This window comes from Lepus europaeus, chromosome 7, assembly GCF_033115175.1.
Source record: "Lepus europaeus isolate LE1 chromosome 7, mLepTim1.pri, whole genome shotgun sequence".
Taxonomy (NCBI): domain Eukaryota; kingdom Metazoa; phylum Chordata; class Mammalia; order Lagomorpha; family Leporidae; genus Lepus; species Lepus europaeus.
Genome location: NC_084833.1, coordinates 19776616 through 19795741, shown reverse-complemented (window position 1 = coordinate 19795741; position 19126 = coordinate 19776616). Strand labels below are relative to the sequence as shown.

General features: G+C 61.0%; 1 protein-coding gene across 4 annotated transcripts in view; it reads left to right on the top strand.

The window, feature by feature from the left end:
• The window catches only part of PRDM11 (PR/SET domain 11), a 73604-nt gene that overhangs the window by 42113 nt on the left and 12365 nt on the right, over positions 1-19126 (top strand). For 3 of the 4 annotated variants that reach the window (XM_062196264.1, XM_062196265.1, XM_062196263.1), the window contains exon 5: positions 11077-11144. In XM_062196264.1, the coding sequence (XP_062052248.1) occupies positions 11077-11144 (68 nt within the window). Of the gene's footprint in view, positions 1-11076; positions 11145-14051; positions 14474-16790; positions 18800-19126 lie in introns of those variants that run through there. The other variant, XM_062196266.1, reaches the window with a different exon arrangement.

The following is a 19126-nucleotide window of genomic DNA, read 5'->3' as shown; positions in this document are numbered from 1 at the left end:
GAAAAAGATAATAAACACAAAGCCAGGTCAACACAGAATTGCTTTTTTTTTTTTTTAAAGATGTATTTATTTTACTTGAAAGTCAGAGTTCTACAGAGAGAGCAGGAGAGGCAGAGAGAGAGAGAGGGAGAGAGAGAGGGAGAGGGAGAGGGAGAGGGAGAGGGAAAGGGAGAGAGAGAGAGAGAGAGAGAGAGAGAGAGAGAGAGAGAGGTCTTCCATCTGCTGGTTCACTCCCCAATCGGCTACAATGGCTGGAGCTGCGCCGATCCGAAGCCAGGAGCCAGGAGCTTCTTCCAGGTCTCCAACGTGGGTGCAGGGGCCCAAGGACTTAGGTCATCTTCCACTGCTTTCCCAGGCCATAGCAGAGAGCTGGATCGGAAGTGGAGCAGCCAGGTCTCGAACCGGTGCCCATATGGGATGCCGGCACTGAGGCGATGGCTTTACCTGCTACGCCACAGCGCCGGCCCAACACAGACTTTCTTACCACTTGTCAGCAGCCTTAAACCAAAACAGGGATGAGCATGAAGCCTCGTAGTTAAGCCCTCCCCTCCCGCCTGCCCATCGCAGATCAGGGCGCCTGGGTTTGACACCAGCCGTGGCCCTGACTCCCGCTTCCTGCTGGTGCAGACCCCGGGAGGCAGCGGTGAGGGCTGAGTTCCCGCCACTCCCATGGGAGACCTGGATGGAGTTCCCGGCTCCCAGCTTCCACTGCGCCTCTCCCCTGGCCCTCGTGCTGGGCGCTGCTGTGCACCGAAACTCACATAGCTGATTATAAGGCCAGTGTGGCAGGGACAGCCAGGGCATGGATTCCTGCGTGTGTGCCATGCCAGTGCTTTTGCACACTGCGAGCTAGCTTTATTGGCCACTGTTTGTCTCTGTGTGAGACCCTGGGAAAGCCTGTGTTAATGCTAACCGCCCCACGGTCCCTAGGCCTTTATTTATTTAGCCAGAATCTAACAGTGACCTGTTAAGGTTACAGCTTGGCTCCTGGCGAGTGGCAATAACTGGTGTTGCCCGGTCAGCTGTTCCCGGGGGAGCGGCTGCCTCTGTGCAGTGTCGCAGGAGAGGGCTCCGCGAGGGGCCGGCTGCAGGAGTAGCGAGCTGAGGTTGTGCGGACCACGCAGTGTCTGTGGCGGGTACGGGTGTCTTCTGGCTTCTGCAGGTTCTGGTTGACCGCAGCTCCCCATGGAGCCCCCTGTGTGGTCGACCTTGGCCTAGCTGATCTGGCAGGGCTGTGCCGGGCGGCCTGAAGCTGGAAGCTCTTCTGCGTTTCAAGACGCCACGTGCATTATGTTCGTTAACATCCCCCAGCCACGCAAGTCATGTGGCTGAGCGCACCATCAAGGAGCTGAGGGATTCAGCCGCCCGTGGAATGGAGACAGGTGGAGTCCCTGGCAGAGGCTGTGATGGGGCTGGGTGAAGAGCCAAGGCCAAGAATTCACTGGCACAGGTGCCAGCTGGGGCAACACCCAGGAAGTCGTGGTGATTCCCTTGGATCGATTCTTTTTTTTTTTTTTAGAAAATGAAAACATTGGGGCCAGCGCTGTGGCAAAGCGGGTAAAGCCGCCACCTGCAGTGCTGGCATCCCACGTGGGCACCAGTTCAAGTCCCGGCTGTTCCACTTCCTCTCTGCTATGGCCTGGGAAAGAGTAGAAGATAGCCCAAGTCCTTGGGCCCCTGCACCCACATGGGAGACCCCGAAGAAGCTCCTGGCTTCCAGCTTTGGATTGGCACAGCTCCGGCCATTGTGGCCATATGGGGAGTGAACCAGCAGATGGAAGATCTCTCTCTGTTTTTCTCTCTCTGCCTCTGTAACTCTGTCTTTCAAATAAATAAATAAATCTTCTAAAATGAAAACATTGTCTTAAGAATTTCTAGAACATTGAGCTCTTGAGATCATGTTCAAAGACTGTCGCGTGGGAAGCGCTGGTTTCCAGCCGGCGCCATGGCTCTGACAGCCCAGGAGTTGGGGGTTCCTGGTGTGTACACGTTCCCCACAGATGTCTGATCTGTGCTCCCTGAGCCCAGGTGGGCACCCCGTGCCCCTGTGGGTCCTCAGCAAATGCCGCCCACAGCAGAGCGACCACAAGAACCATGAGAGTCCCAGCAAGTGCGACAGCTGCCATTTACCGTGTCCCAGACGATGTGTGCGTCTCGTGCCCTGGTGCTCCCGCAGCGGGGCTGGGGGTCATGGCCATCGCCTCCCCCGTACAACAGGCAACTTGGGTGTAAGAGGCTGAGGGTGTACAGCTGACTGTGGGGCTAGACTTGGAGCCAGAGCTTGGCTCACCATCTCCCAGCCCGAGCTGTGCACATCCAGGGAGCGCCCACGTGGTGTTCCCTCGGGCGTCTTCCTGCGGGCGCTGAACCTCGCCTCTCCCAGGAACACTTGGCGTGGGGTGTGAAGCTCGTTCCTCTCCCTGCTTACTGCTGCGCGACCTTCGACAGAGTTGATCCTTTTAACAGCTTTACTGAGGTGTAACTCACGTGCCATGGAGTTCACCCATGTAAAGCGTCGGCTTGCGTGAGTTTTAGTGTAGACACGGCTAGCTGCAGCCGTCACCACAGTCCATGTGGCATCAGCATCCCATAGGGGCGCTGGTTCAAGTCCCAGCTGCTCCACTTCCGATCCAGCTCCATGCTGTGGCCTGGGGAGGCACTGGAGGATGACCCAAGTCCTTGGGCCCCTGCACCCACGTGGGAGACCCGGAAGAAGCTCCTGGCTCCTGGCTTCGGATCGGCTCATTTCCAGCTGTTGTGGCCACCTTGGGGGAGTGAACCAGCAGATGGAAGACCTCTCTCTGTTTCTCCCTCTCTCTGCCTGTAACTCTGCCTCTCAAATAAATAATAAATAAAATCTTTAAAAAAAAGAAAAAGCAATTCTGTCTCTTTCAGCAGCTGTTTTCCTCCGCCCCGCCCCCAGCCGCGGTAGCCGCTGCTCCACGTTCCCAGTGTGCACCGCTGTCATGGGAACACGCTCACACGGTGCGTGGCCTGTTGTGGCCAGCTTCTTTCACAGTGTCCTTGGGGTTCGTCCACGGGGTAACAGGTATCTTTCCCCGCGGGGCCGTGCCACGTGTTGTGTATTGGCTCTGTGGTGGGGAGCGGGGCTGTGGTGGAGGCTGTACTCTGGATGTTTGGGGACACGAGCCGTGAGTAGAGGGGCTGGGTTGGGTGCCAGCCAGCGTGGACATGGCCACCAAGTGTGTCTCAGGGCTGTGATGCCTGTACATGCTTGCCAACACTTGTTTTTAGCTGACGCTTTGATGCCAGCCGTCCTCGTGGATATGAGTAATATTTCACTGTGAAGTGTTAGAGTTTTTTCTTTCCTCTCTCTCATGTTCGTCTCTTGGGTTATTGGAGGAGAGTGGTCCACGACGGATGTGCAGGTTGTGCACTGCACAACTACCTGGGGTACTTCTCAGTTAACTGCTTTCCTCTACCACGTCCACCTGGGTTTCAAGCTTGTTTCTCTCCATCTCACGTTTGTGCTACCTCCTGGATCTCTTTCCCACCCGTGCCCAAGACCCTTTGTGGAAATTGTAACTAAGAGATGGGATTCAGGCTGGTCTCTCTGATGGCTGCTTCTCGGGCTGCTCCCCAGGGGCCTGTTCTGGAACTTGACCGTGGCCTCTGTCTTCATCAGCAAGCACTCCCTCTGCGGAGGAGGGAGGAGGCCCTGTGCCATGGGGGCCGGGGGTGGGGCCGGGGTGGGGGTGCGTTGTTCCTAAGGCTGGTTCCCTACGCGGGACGTCATTTCCAGGAGAGCCAGGGGCCTGTGACGGGAAGGACTGGCTGGGCTGGTTACAGGGCTCCCTGCTCTGAGGTCCCTGGGCTGCCTGCCGTGTGGGCTCCACCACCTGCCAGAAGCGTGTCTTTGGGCCTCGCCACTTGCTTCCACCAGTCCCCCCGCACAGTCTGATGTCCCACGAGAGTGGGTATGAATCAGTGTCTGTCACGGGCCTGGTGCCGGCAGGTGATAGGTCACAGGCCACCTTGTGGTCCCCTGTTCCTTTATGTGTGGTGCAGGCAAAGCTGTGGCTGGAGAAGAGAGAGAGAGAGAGAGAGAGAGAGAGAGAGAGAGAGAGAGATCTTCCCTCCACTGGCTCATTCCTCAAATGCTCATGATGCCTGGGACTGGGCCAGGCTGAAGCCAGGAGCCAGGGGCTCAATCCAGGTCTCCCACGTGGGTGGCAGGCACCCAGCCAAGTGAGCCTCCCAGGGTATGCATCAGCCGGGAAGCCGGGCCAGAGGGAAGGGAGCTGGGACCCAGCCAGGCCTCCCGAGTGGCGTCTTGCCCACTGAACCAAGTGCCTGCCCCATACAGGGTCCTTGTAAGTATTGAGTTCCAGGCTCCTGGCTTTGACCTGGCCCAGCCCTGGCTGTCACGGGCATTTGGGGAGGACATGAGCAGGTGGAGGATCTCTGTGTCTGCCTCTCATAGAACATGAAAAATAAATAAATAAAGGGAGCAGAGCCTGCCGTTCACGAAGCTGGGTGAACGCAGAGGCCAGTGGGCTGTGTGAGATAAGCCAGGCACACAAGCGGAAATACTGCCTGATGCCTCTTAGCTGTGGGATCTCGGGTCGTGGGACTCCGGGAAGCAGAGTGGCCGAGGGTGATTCCCAGGGCCTGGGAGGGAGGAGGCGGGGCGGCTGGTCAGAGGCACAGGCACAGTGTCAGTTCTGCCCGGGGCACCGGGCCCAGAGATCTAGTGCCCAGCGCGGCACCCTGGCAGCAACACCACGTTATGCTGAAGCCCACACTGCGCGGTGGATCATACGCGACGTGCCGCCACCGTACCCCTCCTCCTCCTGGTGATGTGGCAGACTGGGGGGATGCTGTCACAGATGTATACTGTGTTTTTTTAAAAAAAGATTTATTTATTTGAAAGACACACTTATAAAGAGAGGTAGAGCCAGAGAGAGAGAGAGAGGTCTTCCATCTGCTGGTTCACTCCCCAAGTGACCACAAAGGCCGGAGCTGTGCCAATCCAAAGCCAGGAGCCAGGAGCTTCTTCCAGGTTTCCCATGCAGGTTCAGGGGCCCAAGGACTTGGGCCATCTTCCACTGCTTTCCCAGGCCATAGCAGAGAGCTGGATCGGAAGTGGAGCAGCCGGGACTAGAACCTGCACCCATATGGAATGCTGGTGCTGCAGGCTGGGGCTTTAACCCGCTGCACCAGAGCGCTGGCCCCAGATGTATGTTTTTTTAAATCAGTGGGTAAATGGATGCTTTTTAATTTTCATTTTATTTGAAAGGCAGAGAGAGAAAGAGAGAGAACTTCATCCTCTGGTTCATTCCCCAGATGCACACAGCAGCTGGGGCTGGGCCATACTGAAGCCAGCAGCCCAGAAGTCCATGCAGGTCTCCCACATGGGCAAGTCCTTGAGCCGTCACCTGCTGCCTGCCAGGGTGTGCGTTAGCCGGAAGCCGGAACCGGAAGCAGAACCAGGACTCAAACCCGGGCTTGCAGAATGGTGCACGCGCATCCCAAGTGGTGCCTTAACTGCTGTGCCCGACACCACCCCCACGGGGATGTGCTTCCAGCCGAGCTCACCCAGTTGTGTGTGCGGCTTTTATAGGTCACTGATACCTTAATGAAGTGGCTTTTTCAAAAAAGGAGCTCGCTTAGCAGTTGTTTCAGAACAATAGAAGGAAGCACTGGTGTCCTTATCAGCTGAATCAGCAGCTGGGCGCCATCGTGGTTCTGAACCCTTAGGAGGTTGTACTTACCTTCCAGCGTTCACAGCGTGCTGCCCACATCTTAAGAGATTTCCCGACGCGTCCTGCAGCACCAGGTTAGGAACCCGAGGGAGGCCGCTGTCCAGCTGAAAGGTCCTTCACTCTGTGTTGCCGGACATGGCCAAGGCTAGAGTTCAAGTTCAAGTTCAAGATCAGGCCGGCCTCTTTAGCTGTCTGCTCTTCAGTCAGCCCATCTGGAGAGCAGCTGGAGAACAGGGGTGACACTGTTCCCCCTGCCCCGGAGTTTCTGGGGAAGCCCATCCGAGGTGTGGGTGAGCCCATGGGCCTGTGGATGGTCTCATGGGTCATTTTTGTGACTGCTTTGTTCCATGAGGAGAGGCAGGGTTGGAGAGCAGCTCGCTTGACGGATCCTGTGCATTCCTGGAAAGTTGCACGCAACTCGGTTGCTGCAAACCCCAGCAGCTGGTGTGGCGGCACTGGCTGCCCCAGCATGGAGGCGAAGACGACTCTGGGGCGGAGCGCTCCTCCTTGTGAGGCGCTACCTGCGTAGCTCCAGGTGCTGAAGGCAGAGTCAGGGTGGAAAGTCCTGGGCTGGGGGGCCCGGAGGGGCTGGGTCAATTCCGATGGAGTCATTAGAGAGTGTTGGGGCTCATGCATATCTCCCTACAGAGAGCTTAAAGTGTGTGCTGTACCATCAGAGACTGAACTTGAACTCCAGCCCCTCCAAGCATCCCCTCCATGGCCTGGGGCAAGTTACCTAAGGACCCGAACCTCAGCTTCCTCCTCTGTAAGGTGTGAGTAATCCCGCATTGTGGTGTCCGTCAGGAGAGAGAATGCACTGGTGTAGCTGGGTACCTGGCACAGTGAAGTGGCTCCCTGAGTGACAGCTATGGCCGATGTTTCATTATTGCCATTTTCATTCATTATTGCCGCGGTCGCTTGTGGACAGCGTGGGACGCAGCGGGCCAGCACTCATGCTTTTGTATTATTTTCCCCGAGCATCCATCCACGTGGACGCGTACGACCTTGGTCTTAGGATTCGGAGGTCATTTAGGACAGATTTCCACCTTGGGAGGGGGCAGAATCCTCTCTTCACCCCTTCCCCGCCTCCCACAGCAGGTCCCCTTTGATTATCCCCAGCGGCAGGAAGCTCACCACCTCTCAGGCTCGGGGCGGTTCTGCCTGCTTGCTCTGCGGCCAGGCCTCTGTCCCCTCGAGTGCCTGTCCGGCGTGGCCGGCCTTCCCAGCGTGCTCAACAACTCTGCCTCCTCCGGGCCATTGTTCTCTGGGCTAAGGGGACCCCTCCCCCCAACTCCCGCCATCTGGCTGCCCTTGTCTGGTCGGGTCCCGTGTATTTTTTCTTGCAGCACTGCTCAGAGCTTCTAGAATGGTCCAAGACGTGCTAGGTTCAGAGAGGCCAAGGAGGTGGCCTTGAGAGAGATGAGGGGAAGGCTGGGAGACCGGCCTGCGGGGCACTGGTCCCGAGCATCTGGTCATTACTGCGCCTGTCTCAGTCCCAGGACTGGAGGTCCCTGGGGTGGCCTGGGGCCATCAGTGAGGGGTCCCCTGGTTTGCAGGCCTTGCCCACCCCCCGCACCCTGCATAGAACATGACCTCCTTTCTCAGTGTAGACTCTATAGCGCCTAGGGGGCTCCCCGGCTGACTCCCCCCAGGGCTGTGCTACAGCCCTCACAAGTTCCCCACCCCAGTGCCGACTGTGGCCGCCCCACCCCCGGACCTGGCGCTTTCTGTGGGTAAAGGTACCATCTGCCCGGAGCCCTGGTTTACCCCCAGATCTTGTCACTGTCATGTTTGCTGAGTGAATGAATGCTTGCTCCGAGAATCCTGATTGGTGGGTGTTAGGGTTTGGGTCTTGGGTATTGGGGTTTGGGTCTTGCTCTGAGAATCCTGACTGGTGGGTGTTAGGGTTTGGGTCTTGCTCTGAGAATCCTGATTGGTAGGTGTTAGGGTTTGGATCTTGCTCTGAGAATCCTGATTGGTGGGTGTTAGGGTTTGGGTCTTGGGTATTGGGGTTTGAGTCTTGCTCTGAGAATCCTGATTGGTAGGTGTTAGGGTTTGGGTCTTGCTCTGAGAATCCTGATTGGTGGGTGTTGGGGTTTAGGTGTTGCTTTGAGAATCCTGATTGGTAGGTGTTAGGGTTTGGGTCTCCCCCAGAGGACCGTATGTTAATGTCAGACTCTTAGCATTAATGGGTTGAGGATGGAGCTCAGCCCAGCGGTAGGGTCGAAGGTGGGGCCTTGGAAAGTGATTGGATTGGAGGGGGTCGTTAGGGTGGAGCCCTGTGATTGACAGGGACTCAGGGTGGCTTTGAGAGGCCACATGGAGGGGAGATGACCAGGGTGCCTGCTGAGCTTGGGGCTCGCCACGAGGTTCCCTCCCAACACGCGATGCCCCCTCTGCCACCCTCGTCAGATGCCGGACCAGTGGGGCCGCCCGGTCTTGGACTGGGAAGCTCTAAAACTGCCAGATGGCGTAAACCTCACTCCTTCCCGAGTGGCTTCTCTGGGGTGTTGTAGCTCAGCCAGTGCAGAGGGATGACTACAATGAGAGAGACCACCGAGAAACACCTCCTTGGAAAATCTCCGGGCTTGGGCCCAGTGACACAGATCTTAGGCTGACCCTCCTAGCTACAAAAGGCTGATTGGAACCGTGTCGCCCTGCCCGGCTCCCGCCACCCAGAAGTCAGTAACAGTCACAGTGCTAGTTGTGGCCGTTTCCTGTGTTGTGACCACAGTGGTGCAAGGTCTCGTCCCATTTCACAGATAGGGAAACTGAGGCATGGCCAGTGATGTCACCTGCCCACCGCTGCTGGGCTTGTGGGAGGGGACACTGAGGTTCTCCTCAGATCCTCCGACCCCACCACGTGGTCCTCCTGCTGGCTTCAGGAGCCTAGGGGGCGCTTGTCCCTGGGGAGAGAGAGCCAGCCAAGCTGATGCTGCAGGCTGGTGAGTGTCGGAGCGGTTCAGGGTTCTAGGCGACTCTGGGGAGGACTCTGCCCTCTCCTGGCGGAAGCAGCGTTGCGTTTGTGATGTATCTCCTAGACTTTCTGTGCTCCTCAACCGGAGCATGCGCTGTGCGGCGAGTATTTGACCACCTGCTGGGGACGCTCACCGGGGGCTGCGTGCCGAATTCCGTGTCGCAAAGGCTCCCACCTCAGCCCATTGCAGGGTACTCTCATGAAACCACCGACTTTGGAGCTGCAAGGACCACAAGGCATGGGCACAGCCTATGCTGGCGGTCCCAAAAGCGTAGGGGATGGGAAAAGGTGGTGAAGTGGTGGAGAGTAGTAGCTTCTTAAGAAAGATTTACTTATTTATTTGAAAGAGCTACTGAGAGAGGGAGAGGAAGAGAGAGAGACAGAGACAGAGATCTTCCGTATACTGGTTCACACCCCAGATGGCCACAATAGCCAGGACTGGGCTACACCAAAGCCAGGAGCCAGGAGCTTCTTCCAGGTCTCCCACATTCATGACAGGGGCCCAAGGACTTGGGCCATCTTCTGCTGCTTTCCCAGGCCATTAGCAGGGAGCTGGATCAGAAGTGGAACAGCCGGGACTTGAACCAGCGCCCATAGGGATGCTGGCATCACAGGCAGAGGCTTTACCCGCTCTGCCACAACGCCGATCCCTTGAGTATTACCTTTTAAAAGGATATAATACGTTTAAATCATTTGCTTTTTAGTAATGGCTGTGTTTAACAACTGATTCAGAAACTCCCTGAAAATGTAATCCTTATTAGTAACCAGTGCAAGCCAGCCCCGTGATACCACTCATTTCCTTTTTACTAATATATTTTCCTGGTAGAAGCTCTTGCTCCCCATTTAACTTACGCTTTACTTAAAAAGCTCTTCATCCAATCACTCATTCATCCGTTCATTGGCTCCACAGTGGCCTCCCACGCGTGGCGCACTGTTAGGAACGGGGCCACCCTTGTGGGCGCAGTGGCCCTGCCCTTTGCCTCCTTAGCTCCCAGTGTAGTGGGAGAGACAGTTTGTGAGCAGACCAACAGGTAGGCAGGGCCCAAGAGCCACATTCACACTTGCTGGCGCCAGGGTTCTACAGGAAGACCGGTGATGTGGAGAGAGCGCAGGGCAACAGCAGGGGAGAACTCCCTGCAGGTTCAGGCCGTGGGTGGTGTCCTCCCTGGCGCCGACCACATCCACGACCCCGAAGGTAGGCAGGAGCCCGGCATCCGAGGCGTAGTGGGGATGAGTTGGCGAAGGCCCTGTCTGCTCGGGCAGGCCCACATACAGACCCACGTGCTGTCCTATACACTTGATGGACAGTGCTCCTGGGAGGGGCCGTGGGCACCCCTGGAGCAGCAAGGGAAGGAGAAGGAGTTAGAGGCCAGTGAGGGGCTTCACCTGCTTCTGGGGACTTTCCTGAAGCCAAAGGAGAGAGCGATGTGGGATCAGTCTCACTGGTGTTGGCTTCTGTGGGTTGTAGCCACTGAGCACGGGATGTCGGCTGCCGTATGCTCTGTCATTCAGGAATACCTTGACTATTTCATGGTCAATACCTTTTTCTTTAAGAATAGGGAGAGGAGATTCTAGGCAGTGGAGCTCAAGTTCAATGTTAAAGCTCAGGCGTCTTGGCTGCAGGAGAGTGATGGGGGCAGAGAGAGGCCCAAGCTCGGTCAGAGAGGCAGGCAGGGACCAGGGAGGGGGCTGCAGCCCTCCATGTGGGACCACAGATTGTGATCTGGCCTGGCCAACGTGGACAGAAGATGACTCTGCCGCTTCGAACAGAAGGCTGGGGGAGGGGTGGCTGAGACCGGCACAAGCAGGGTTGCTTGGGAGCCTAAGTTTGTGAGAGGTTTGTGTTTGGCCGTGGTCAAAGAGAGAATTAGCGAACTGGAAGAGCGTCCTGAGGAAATTACCTGGCAGGGTGCAGAGAGCACAAGATGACCACGGGGTTAGGCCGGGGAGGGCCTGGCCCGCTGCTCCCCTGCCTGTGGGATAGAGAGCTGCCGACCTCAGGGCACCGCACGACCGAGCTAGCTTGTCAGAGCTCATCAAGCTGCACATGTTGTGGCAGTCACACCTCCGTGAAGTTACTGGGAAGGCGAAGTTACTGGGAAGGCGAGCACAAAGGGCAGGTGAGCACAAAGGGCAGGTGTTCAGCCTCGCCATGTCCCACCACCACTATACCTGGGTTGTGCTCCTGGCTCCGACTCCTGACTCCAGGGCCCAGCTGAACACTGGGTTAACAGGGATGGTGAAACAGAGCCGTTTTCACGAAGAGAAGCAGGGAGTGAGACAGCGGATGGGGTCCCGGGTTGGGAAGAGGGCCCCCCGGGAAGGAGAGCGCCCGTCTGGGGAGGCCCATCCTGGACTCTGTCTGTCTTACAGATCGTGGACAAGAACAGCCGCTACAAGTCCATTGACGGCTCGGATGAGACTAAAGCCAACTGGATGAGGTGAGTCCTCTCTGCTGATTGCCTGGGGGCCCAGCCTGGCCCCTGGGAAGGAGGCTGAGGCAGTGAGGGGAGGCCTCCTGAGGCGGAGGCCCCCGGCGGCTCCAGGACCTGCAGGGTTTGGGGCGTGTCTGGCTCTGGGGGTCTTGCCATCACGCAGGCTTCCGTGGGGCAGCTCTGGAGGAGAGCTGTGGCCAGGGAAGTGTGATGGGTGTGGCGTACCCAGGCCCCAGGAAGGGGCAGCAGAGTGCCCCCCCATCTGGGAGCATGGCACCTTCTCCTGGGGCAGACCCCTGCTGGGGCACCGCAGGAGCCAGTCCCAGCAGCCCCGTGGAAGAGGAGGCGTCTGGCCAAGCCTGTAGCTCGGTTTCCAGCCGGGCTTGCTGCCTCTCCGGAGTGGTTCTGCCCCAGTCCCCAGTCCAGTGTTTGGAATAGAAGGAGGGTCTGTAGTGACCAGCCAGGAGAGAGAGCAGGAGCCTGGGCCGGGGTCACCCCTGGTGGCTGAGCTGAGCCTGGGGCCACATAGCCTGCCTGTGTGTGTGCTGTGCCTGTGCCGAGCGCGGGTGGGGCTGGGAAGCAGACTTCGTGTTGCCTCCTTGGTGGCCTCTGTCTGGGACCAAGAGACAGGGGCTGCAGGTGTGGATCTGGGTCAGCAGGGCAGGGCGGCGCGCCATGGACCTGAGGCCTCTGTTGGTGACTGTGCGATTCCGTGACCCGTGCACACGGGGGGGGGGGGGTTGGGACTTCCTGGGCAGGACTTTGCTGAGTGAGGAAGAAGTGGTTGGGGGCTGGAAGCCGTGGCGAGGTGCCCTTCCCGGTGGCTCCCTGCTGGCCTGTGCGCCCCACCAGAGACCCCCTGAGGGACGGAACCATGCTTTCCCCTTCTCTGGGCACTTGGCTTCATCCTCGCCTTTGTGGGGGGAGCGGTCCGCAGTGCCAATCAACAGGGGTGGTGCCCCCCCCCCCCGCGCTGGGCCCAGGGTGGCTCAGCACGCACAGGTGCTCCCCCGCGCACTGTGCACCTGCTTTGCCTCAGACCCTGTGCCGGGCGCCCAAAGTGGCCCTGGGTTTCCCGCCCCCCCCCAGGCATGCCGCTGCCTGGAGGAACTTCGTCGAGCGCCTTCCTCAAGGGCCAGGGTTTGGGCTGGGGCACTGTGAGCAGGTGGACCCGGGGCCTGCCCTCGGCCGTGCCACCTCGCCTGTGCTGCTCCAGGCTGCCCGCTGTCCGGCTCTCCAGCACCGCCCACACTCCTTGGCCATCTCGGGGCTTCCGCCTCGGGGACAGGGCTCTCCCCCAGGCCTGTAGGAGGGGATTCCTCACCGGACCTCACACCGCCATTGCCTGGTACCCCAGTGCGGCTGACTCAGCCGGGCTGGGCCGATCCTGGGGGGCTGGTGTGGTCAGGCTCTCACGGTGCCTTTGTGCTGAGCTGGGGTTTGCTCCAGGTGGCAGAACAAGGCTGGGGACCTGCGGCACAGAGAACCAGGCAGAGCGTGGTGGGCGTGCCCTGGCGTGGCTGGGGTCTCTTCCAGGCCTGCTCCCAGCTGGGTCCCGATCCAGGACAGTGCCTGGGTGGCCAGAGCCAGCAGCTGTCGTCTTATGAAGGCTTGATGGGGAGGGGATGCAGGTTCATTGCCATGGAGACGCACTGCTGGTGGCAGTTGGGGGAGGGGAGGGGTGAGCCGGTTTATCCTGGGCACCCTCTCCCCCACCGCGTACAGCTCGCGTTGGGAGCTTTGATTTCGGGGCAGCTCGACTTCGTGCAGCCACTGCCGTGTGTGTGGTGGCCCGGAACCAAGGGCCGCGTGTGCCCCAGCGACATCTGGCGATGCCTCGACTCTGCAGGTGGGCGTGCCTGCTTTCTGCCAAGGGTGAGGGCGCGGATCCCGCCCTGCACAGGTGCCCCCTCTCACTCCAGTCCCCCGGCCTCATGCGGCAGCGCTGGTGACACTGAGGGGCCTGCGGTGAACCCGCCCGACAGCCCCCCGAGGTTTGCCCAAGGACGCTTGCTTTGTCACGCCGGGTGCCCCAGCCTTTCCTTTCCGGGCTCCAGGTTGGTGTGGCGGGAGGAGGCTAGGGCTGCGGGCTCGTGGTGGTGGCGCTGGCCCCTGGCTGCTGGCTTGGTTCTGGGGGCAGTGAGTGCAGAGTTAGGCTCTAGACTTCCCTCCACGCCCCGGCGTGCTGTCTGGCGTGAGCTTTATGGACTTCCTACCGCTAAAGGGCGGACAGAACCATAGCGCGGGGAAGTGGAGTTCCAAAGCCGTGGCAGGTGCCGGGTCCGAGGGATGGGCCCAGGGCCCTGGCTGCGCACGGTCAGAGTGGAGGCCAAGGTCGTCACTCCTGGCTTCTCCGTGGACAGTGGTGGACTCCTCGAATTCTACAAGACAGCCATACCCCAAAAGGAGCTGCTGGCAGCACCCCTGTGGGAGGCGAGCCTGTGTCCTGGGGAGTAAGCTTTCAGGACGGCGCTCTGGTCAGGGGCGGCACCAGTCTCGTGCCACGGCCTTTGTCAGCAGGGTCCCTGTGTCATGTCTCCCGTGGCCCTCCCTGCTGCTCTGTGGCTCCATGCTGTGGGTCCCTGAGCACCTCCTGGGGCTTTCCAACTCTCTTCCATCATCACCATGCCTCTCCCTCCTTCCCAAGCACCCCCGGGAGCCCGCTGTGCCCGCGTTCCCATCACGAGTGGGGAGAGTGAGGTGGGAGAGGTGGCATGGGCCGGAGCTGCCCGCGCTCCTGGCCCGTGAGAGGTAAGGCAGGGGCTGACACTGAAGTCCACACTCCCACCCGCCCGTGGGATGGGCGTTTCCTCCGGCCACCCTGCCTGCGGTGGCCGGCCATTAGGAAGGAGAAGGCCCAGGCGCGCTGACGGTCCTTTACCCAATTGTGCTTTGTGGGGTGTTCAACCCAAGGAACGTGGCGCCCCTGGCCGAGCGCAAGAGGAAGCCCAAGTTCTCCAAGGAGGAGCTGGACGTTCTGGTCACCGAGGTGACCCGCCACGAAGCCGTTCTCTTTGGGCGGGAGACCATGCGGCTGTCCCACGCCGACAGGGACAAGATTTGGGAAGGCATAGCCCGGAAGGTCACCTTGGCCAGCCAGGTCCCCCGCTCCGTCAAGGACATTAAGCACAGGTGGGATGACCTGAAGCGGAGGACCAAGGACAAGCTGGCGCTCATGCGGCAGTCCCTGGCGGGCCCCGGGCCGGGCGGCCGTGGCCCCACCATCGTGCTCACCGCCCACGAGAGGGCCATCGAGTCGGCGCTGCTCACGGCCCGGGCTGGGCACGGCTTTGCCAGGGCGGAGCTGGACGTCGCGGACAGCCCGTGCACAAGCTGTGAGTATTGGGCTCCCTGCTCGGGATGGTGGCCGTGACCTCCCCTCCCCCTCTTCCTCCCCCCCCCCCCCCCCGGTCTTCTGCACCTTGCCCCCCTGTCCTCCCCTGCTGCCAGTGGGGGTGGAGATGGGGGGGAGCAGAGCCGTGGGTGTCCCACCTGCCTGGGGCCCTGTTCCCAGGCACTTCCTGGCCACGTGGGAGTCCGCCAGCAGCAGGGCGGGGGCTTCACGCTCAGCTCTCAGTGGGACATCCTTCGTGGCTCCTGCACGAGGGGCCCCGTTTCCCTTTTGCATTTGGCCCTGCGCCTGCAGCAGCCGCCCTGTGCAGGGGGAGGAGGGGCGGGGAGCGGCTCCCCTGGGAAGGGGACAGCCAGGCTAGGAGGGAGAGGGGGAGCAGAGTTAAGCAGGCGGGGTGGGGCACGCGAGGGGCGCGGAGCAGGGGCGGGGAGGCCGGGCCGGCTGAGAACAGCATGTACGAGGCCCGCATCAGGAAGGCGTTTGGCACGTTCCAGGAGCAGCCGGAGTGTGGCGGGCGTGGGGGAGGGGCCGAGAGGAGGCCGGCCGCCTTGGGATCCCGTTCTCTCTCTGCCTCTGGTCCTGGTTGCTCTTTTTCTGCCTGCCTGCCGTCTGCCACTCCCGTCTTCTGTGCCTTGCTGTGTTCCCCGCTACGTCTGCTGCTGGCTGTCCTGAGCCTGTTCCCAGACCCGCACCCCACCCCCACCCCTGTTCTTGCCAGCCCCCTTCTCCCTCTGCTCCTCTCTGCTGCCCTGTCTCTGATGGACCCGGAGGCGGGAGGGGGGCGGCTCTGGGGCTGCAGTTCTAGGAGGGCTCACTAGAGGGAGCAGTGCAGGCCCTCCTGTGCCGCACAGCACCCCACCCACCCTGGGTCAGTCCCCACTGGAGGCCAGGAGCTGGCCCGAGGGGCTCCAGGGGAGCCCCAGGGAAGCCTGCCACCCCACCAGGGGCACATGGTGCACGGAGACCCTGCCAGGCCCCTTGCCTTTGGGATCTGCTCACTTCCTGTTGGCCCAGAGCTCCCGACAGGTGGACAGTCCTGGACCCAGGTTTCCAGGACTGGAAAGGCCCTTGGGGACCCTGGTATCCAGACCAGGAAGCTAAGCTCCAGGAAGGGATTCGGGCCCAAGGTCAACGCAGAACCAGAACTTGAACCCGGGTCTGCCAGCTCCCTGTGAAGCAGGGGGGGTGTTGTCTCCGGGAGTCCCAGGGAGATTCCATCCAATCTAGAGGAAGACAAGGGGGCCCAGGAGCCCCTGAAGTCTTTCCTTGAATCACCAAAGGCAAAGAGAGGCGGCCCAGGCAGGAAGGCCTTCCCCCGCAGCCCAGCCAGCCCTGCCTGCCTGGCCGGCGGGCAGCTGTCCCAGGTCTGGCCGGGGGCTTGGTGCAGGAGGTGCAGCATCACCTCCCCGGCCTCACTCCTTCCAAGCTTGGTCATGCCAGGTTCCGGGATCCCAGGGGACAGCCGCTGCCCTGCCGAGCAGGGTCAGGAGGCACCAGGCTCTTCCTGCGCTGGCCCAAATGAGACACAAAGCAGCCTGCAGGATAGACCTGTTACCCCTGTGAGCACCCCTGCAGGGGGTTCTGAATTGAGCGAGCGTTTGTCTTCCTACCATAGGAATCAGCTCCTCTCTTGGAAGGCTGAGCCCTCTTCTGTGTGGGTCTGGGTCCCTCCCTTTGTCCAGCCTCGAGTCAGTTGCCATGAATGGGGGCACAGGTGCCTGACAGGGAGACACTGTCCTTCCTAGTCCAACACCAGCCCTGGCCTGCGGTCTCCTGCCTGCTGGTGCCCCCTTGTGGTGATTTTAAGGGTGCAGGTTCCAGCAAAGCCACAAGGTGGCGCCAAGTAGTCAGGATTGGCCTCCGCAGACTTGGAGCTCAGCGCTGGGGCTGGGGGTGCAGCACATCTGTCCATGAAGAGCCCCCCCCTCGCCCCTGTCCCTTTCAGCTTTTTTGCAAAGCGCCCTTATGCATGTTACCTCGTTCTCCCTGCCTCACAGCCGGGCTAGGTGACGTAGGTAGGAAGGAGCTGAAGTGGTGTGGTCGCCGGCATTGGGGTCCGTGGGTCCCTGGCCGGGGCTGTCTCCCACTAGCGTGCAGAGGAGAGGAACTGGGAGCGATTCAGGCTCACCCTTCTCCCGGCGCGCCTCCGGGATTTGGGGGACAGGGATTTCTCCATAGGTGGGCGCCAGGATAGGCTAGGTGTCAGGCGCTGGGGGTGTTTTCAGGAGCGGATCCGAGCCCAGGGCCGCCCCCTTCATCCCCCTTGTAACCCGTGGTCCTTTTGTGTCTCTGTTCCCAAGATGACGAAGAAGACGAAGTGCCCGGGCCCTCGCGGCAGCCGCTTCACGTGCCCCTGCAGCGGTCACTGGAGGAAGAGGCCCACCTGGCCAGGCCCGCCCTGCTCCGTTCCTCCTCCTCCTCCGACCCGTGCGAGCCGGTGGGCCCCAAGCCGGAGGCCCTGCCCCGACCCTCGCCCCAGGCCGCCTGCAGGACCCCGCGGCCGCACCCCAGCCCGCCCACCACGGGCCTCGAGTGGCAGCTCCTGCACACCCACGCGCAGCAGACCGAGCTGTTCCGGCAGTTCTGCCAGGAGCTGGTGGCCGTGCACCGGGACATGGCCAACAGCCTGCACGTCGTGGGCCAGGCCATGGCCGAGCTGAGCGGCCGCATTGGGCAGATGTGCCAGACGCTGGCGGAGATCCGGGATGGGGTTCAGGCAGCTCAGCGGGCACCGGTGGGCGAGGCAGCCCCTGCAGGCTCCGCCCCCCAGGCCCCGGCAGCGCCCCCACCGGAGCCCCCGCCAGCTCCTGCGACACCAGCCCCGGTCCGGACGACCCGATCACGGAAGAGAAAGCACAATTTCTAACGCGGCTGGTCTGCGCTCCAAGGATGGTGGATGCGTCTGGGAGCTGCAGCGGCAGCCCTAGGAGGACACCGGGGACCCCGCCGGCCCTCGGAGGGCGCAGTCGGCTGCCCTGGGCTCCCGGCGCCTCCTCTCCTTTGGCACAGGGGGCTCCCGACGCGAGAAAAGCTACCTGCTTGATGCTTGCTTGGCCTGGAGGTTCAGCCTCCCTTGGTCTGTGCCCCAGGGAGCCGGCTGTGCGCCATGGGGAGCGGAGGCGGCCGCATCCCGATGGAGTCTTGTGGGGAGGCGATGGCACCCCGCCTCCCGCGCTGGCCCCGCCCAGGCCCCTTGCGTTCTCTCTGCTGTTTGCAGGGGGGAGGCGTGGAGGAGAGGGCAAGCTCAGCCTTTGCAGGAGGGGGCTTCCCTCCCCGCCTTGGCCCCCTGCTTGCCCTCCTCGTGCGCGTGCGCTCCGCTGCTGTGCTTGCCTTTGGGGGAGTGGGGAGACGGATGAGGCTCCTCCCTGCGTTTGTGGATCCGTGATCTGAGTGGACTGATGTCTAGGACCTCCAGAGAGGCAGCCGGGTCAGGTGTGACCGCGTTCCATAGATGACATGACCGCAGCCAGTTAGCCACAGGGCCGGCTCAGGGGCGATGTGCCAGCTCCCTGGTCAGAGGCCAGATACAGAGTAGTGGGAGGCAGGGGTCTTGCTGCTTGCCTGGCCTCGGCCTCAGCTGTGTCGGGTCATAGCAGCCCTTGGCAGGTGCGGCTGGCATCCCGCGCTGGCCCTAAGGCTCAGGGCCAGTGACTGGGGAGAAGCAGCCTCTCGGGCTTCCGAAAGAACCCAGAGCCCAGTAGGGCTCGCGTGCCGTCCCTGGTTCCAGCATGCCTTGCCTCTGCTTGCTTGGGCTGCAACCGTGCCTGCTGGCGACACACGCCTGGAGCTTCAGGTTTCATTTTGGGAGCTGGGCGGGGAAGAGCTGGGCGGGGGAGAGCTGGGCGGGGGAGAGCTGGGCTTTTAGCCTCAGGAAGGGAGGTAGCAGCAGCCGGTGCAAGCTTGTAGCTCTGCCCTGGTGCAGCTCAGCAGCTGCCTCCTCTTCGATCCCTAGGTGGAGGACCGCCCCCTCCTCCGCCTCCTCCCATCCAGCCCTCTGCAGCCATAGCCAGGGCTGGGAGGACCTCTGTGCCGGGTGCCTGCAAGGCTGCTCCTGACCCCAGGCCCAGCTTTGCACCCTGTAGGGAACACGGAAGGCCTCCGTGCCACCCCTGTGCTCCTGGCTCCATCTCCCCGTTCTCTGCTTCTTTGGGGGTTCCTGCTCCCCCAGTCTGAACACTGTCCTGTCCGAACAGTCCGAGGGCTGGGTTCTTGCCTGGAGTTGCCCCGCCCTCCGATGCTGGAACCCCAGATTGCCTTCCGAAGCATTTTTGTTAAGATGGCAATAAAAACAAATCAGTCTCACACTTGGAACACACCCAGGCTCCAGGATCTTTCTTTGGTGTGTCTTCTCTCTCTTCGCTGCCCGTGAAAGCCTGGAGGGCCCGAAGCTGGGGTTAGACAGCAGGGAGAGGCGAGTGGCACCCGGGGCTCAGGTGCCTCTGGTACATCCCGGCTTCCGTAAGCTCACAGGCACCTGCATCAGGCCCCATAAAGAGGGCCGAGGCAGGAGACACGGCATGCGGGCATGCGTGGGTGACACCGGCCACTTGTAGGGCACCCCCTCTGCATATCACGAGTAAGACGCCACCGAGTGTGTTCTACTGTGTGTGTGCCTGGGGGGAGGGGAGTGTGCTGC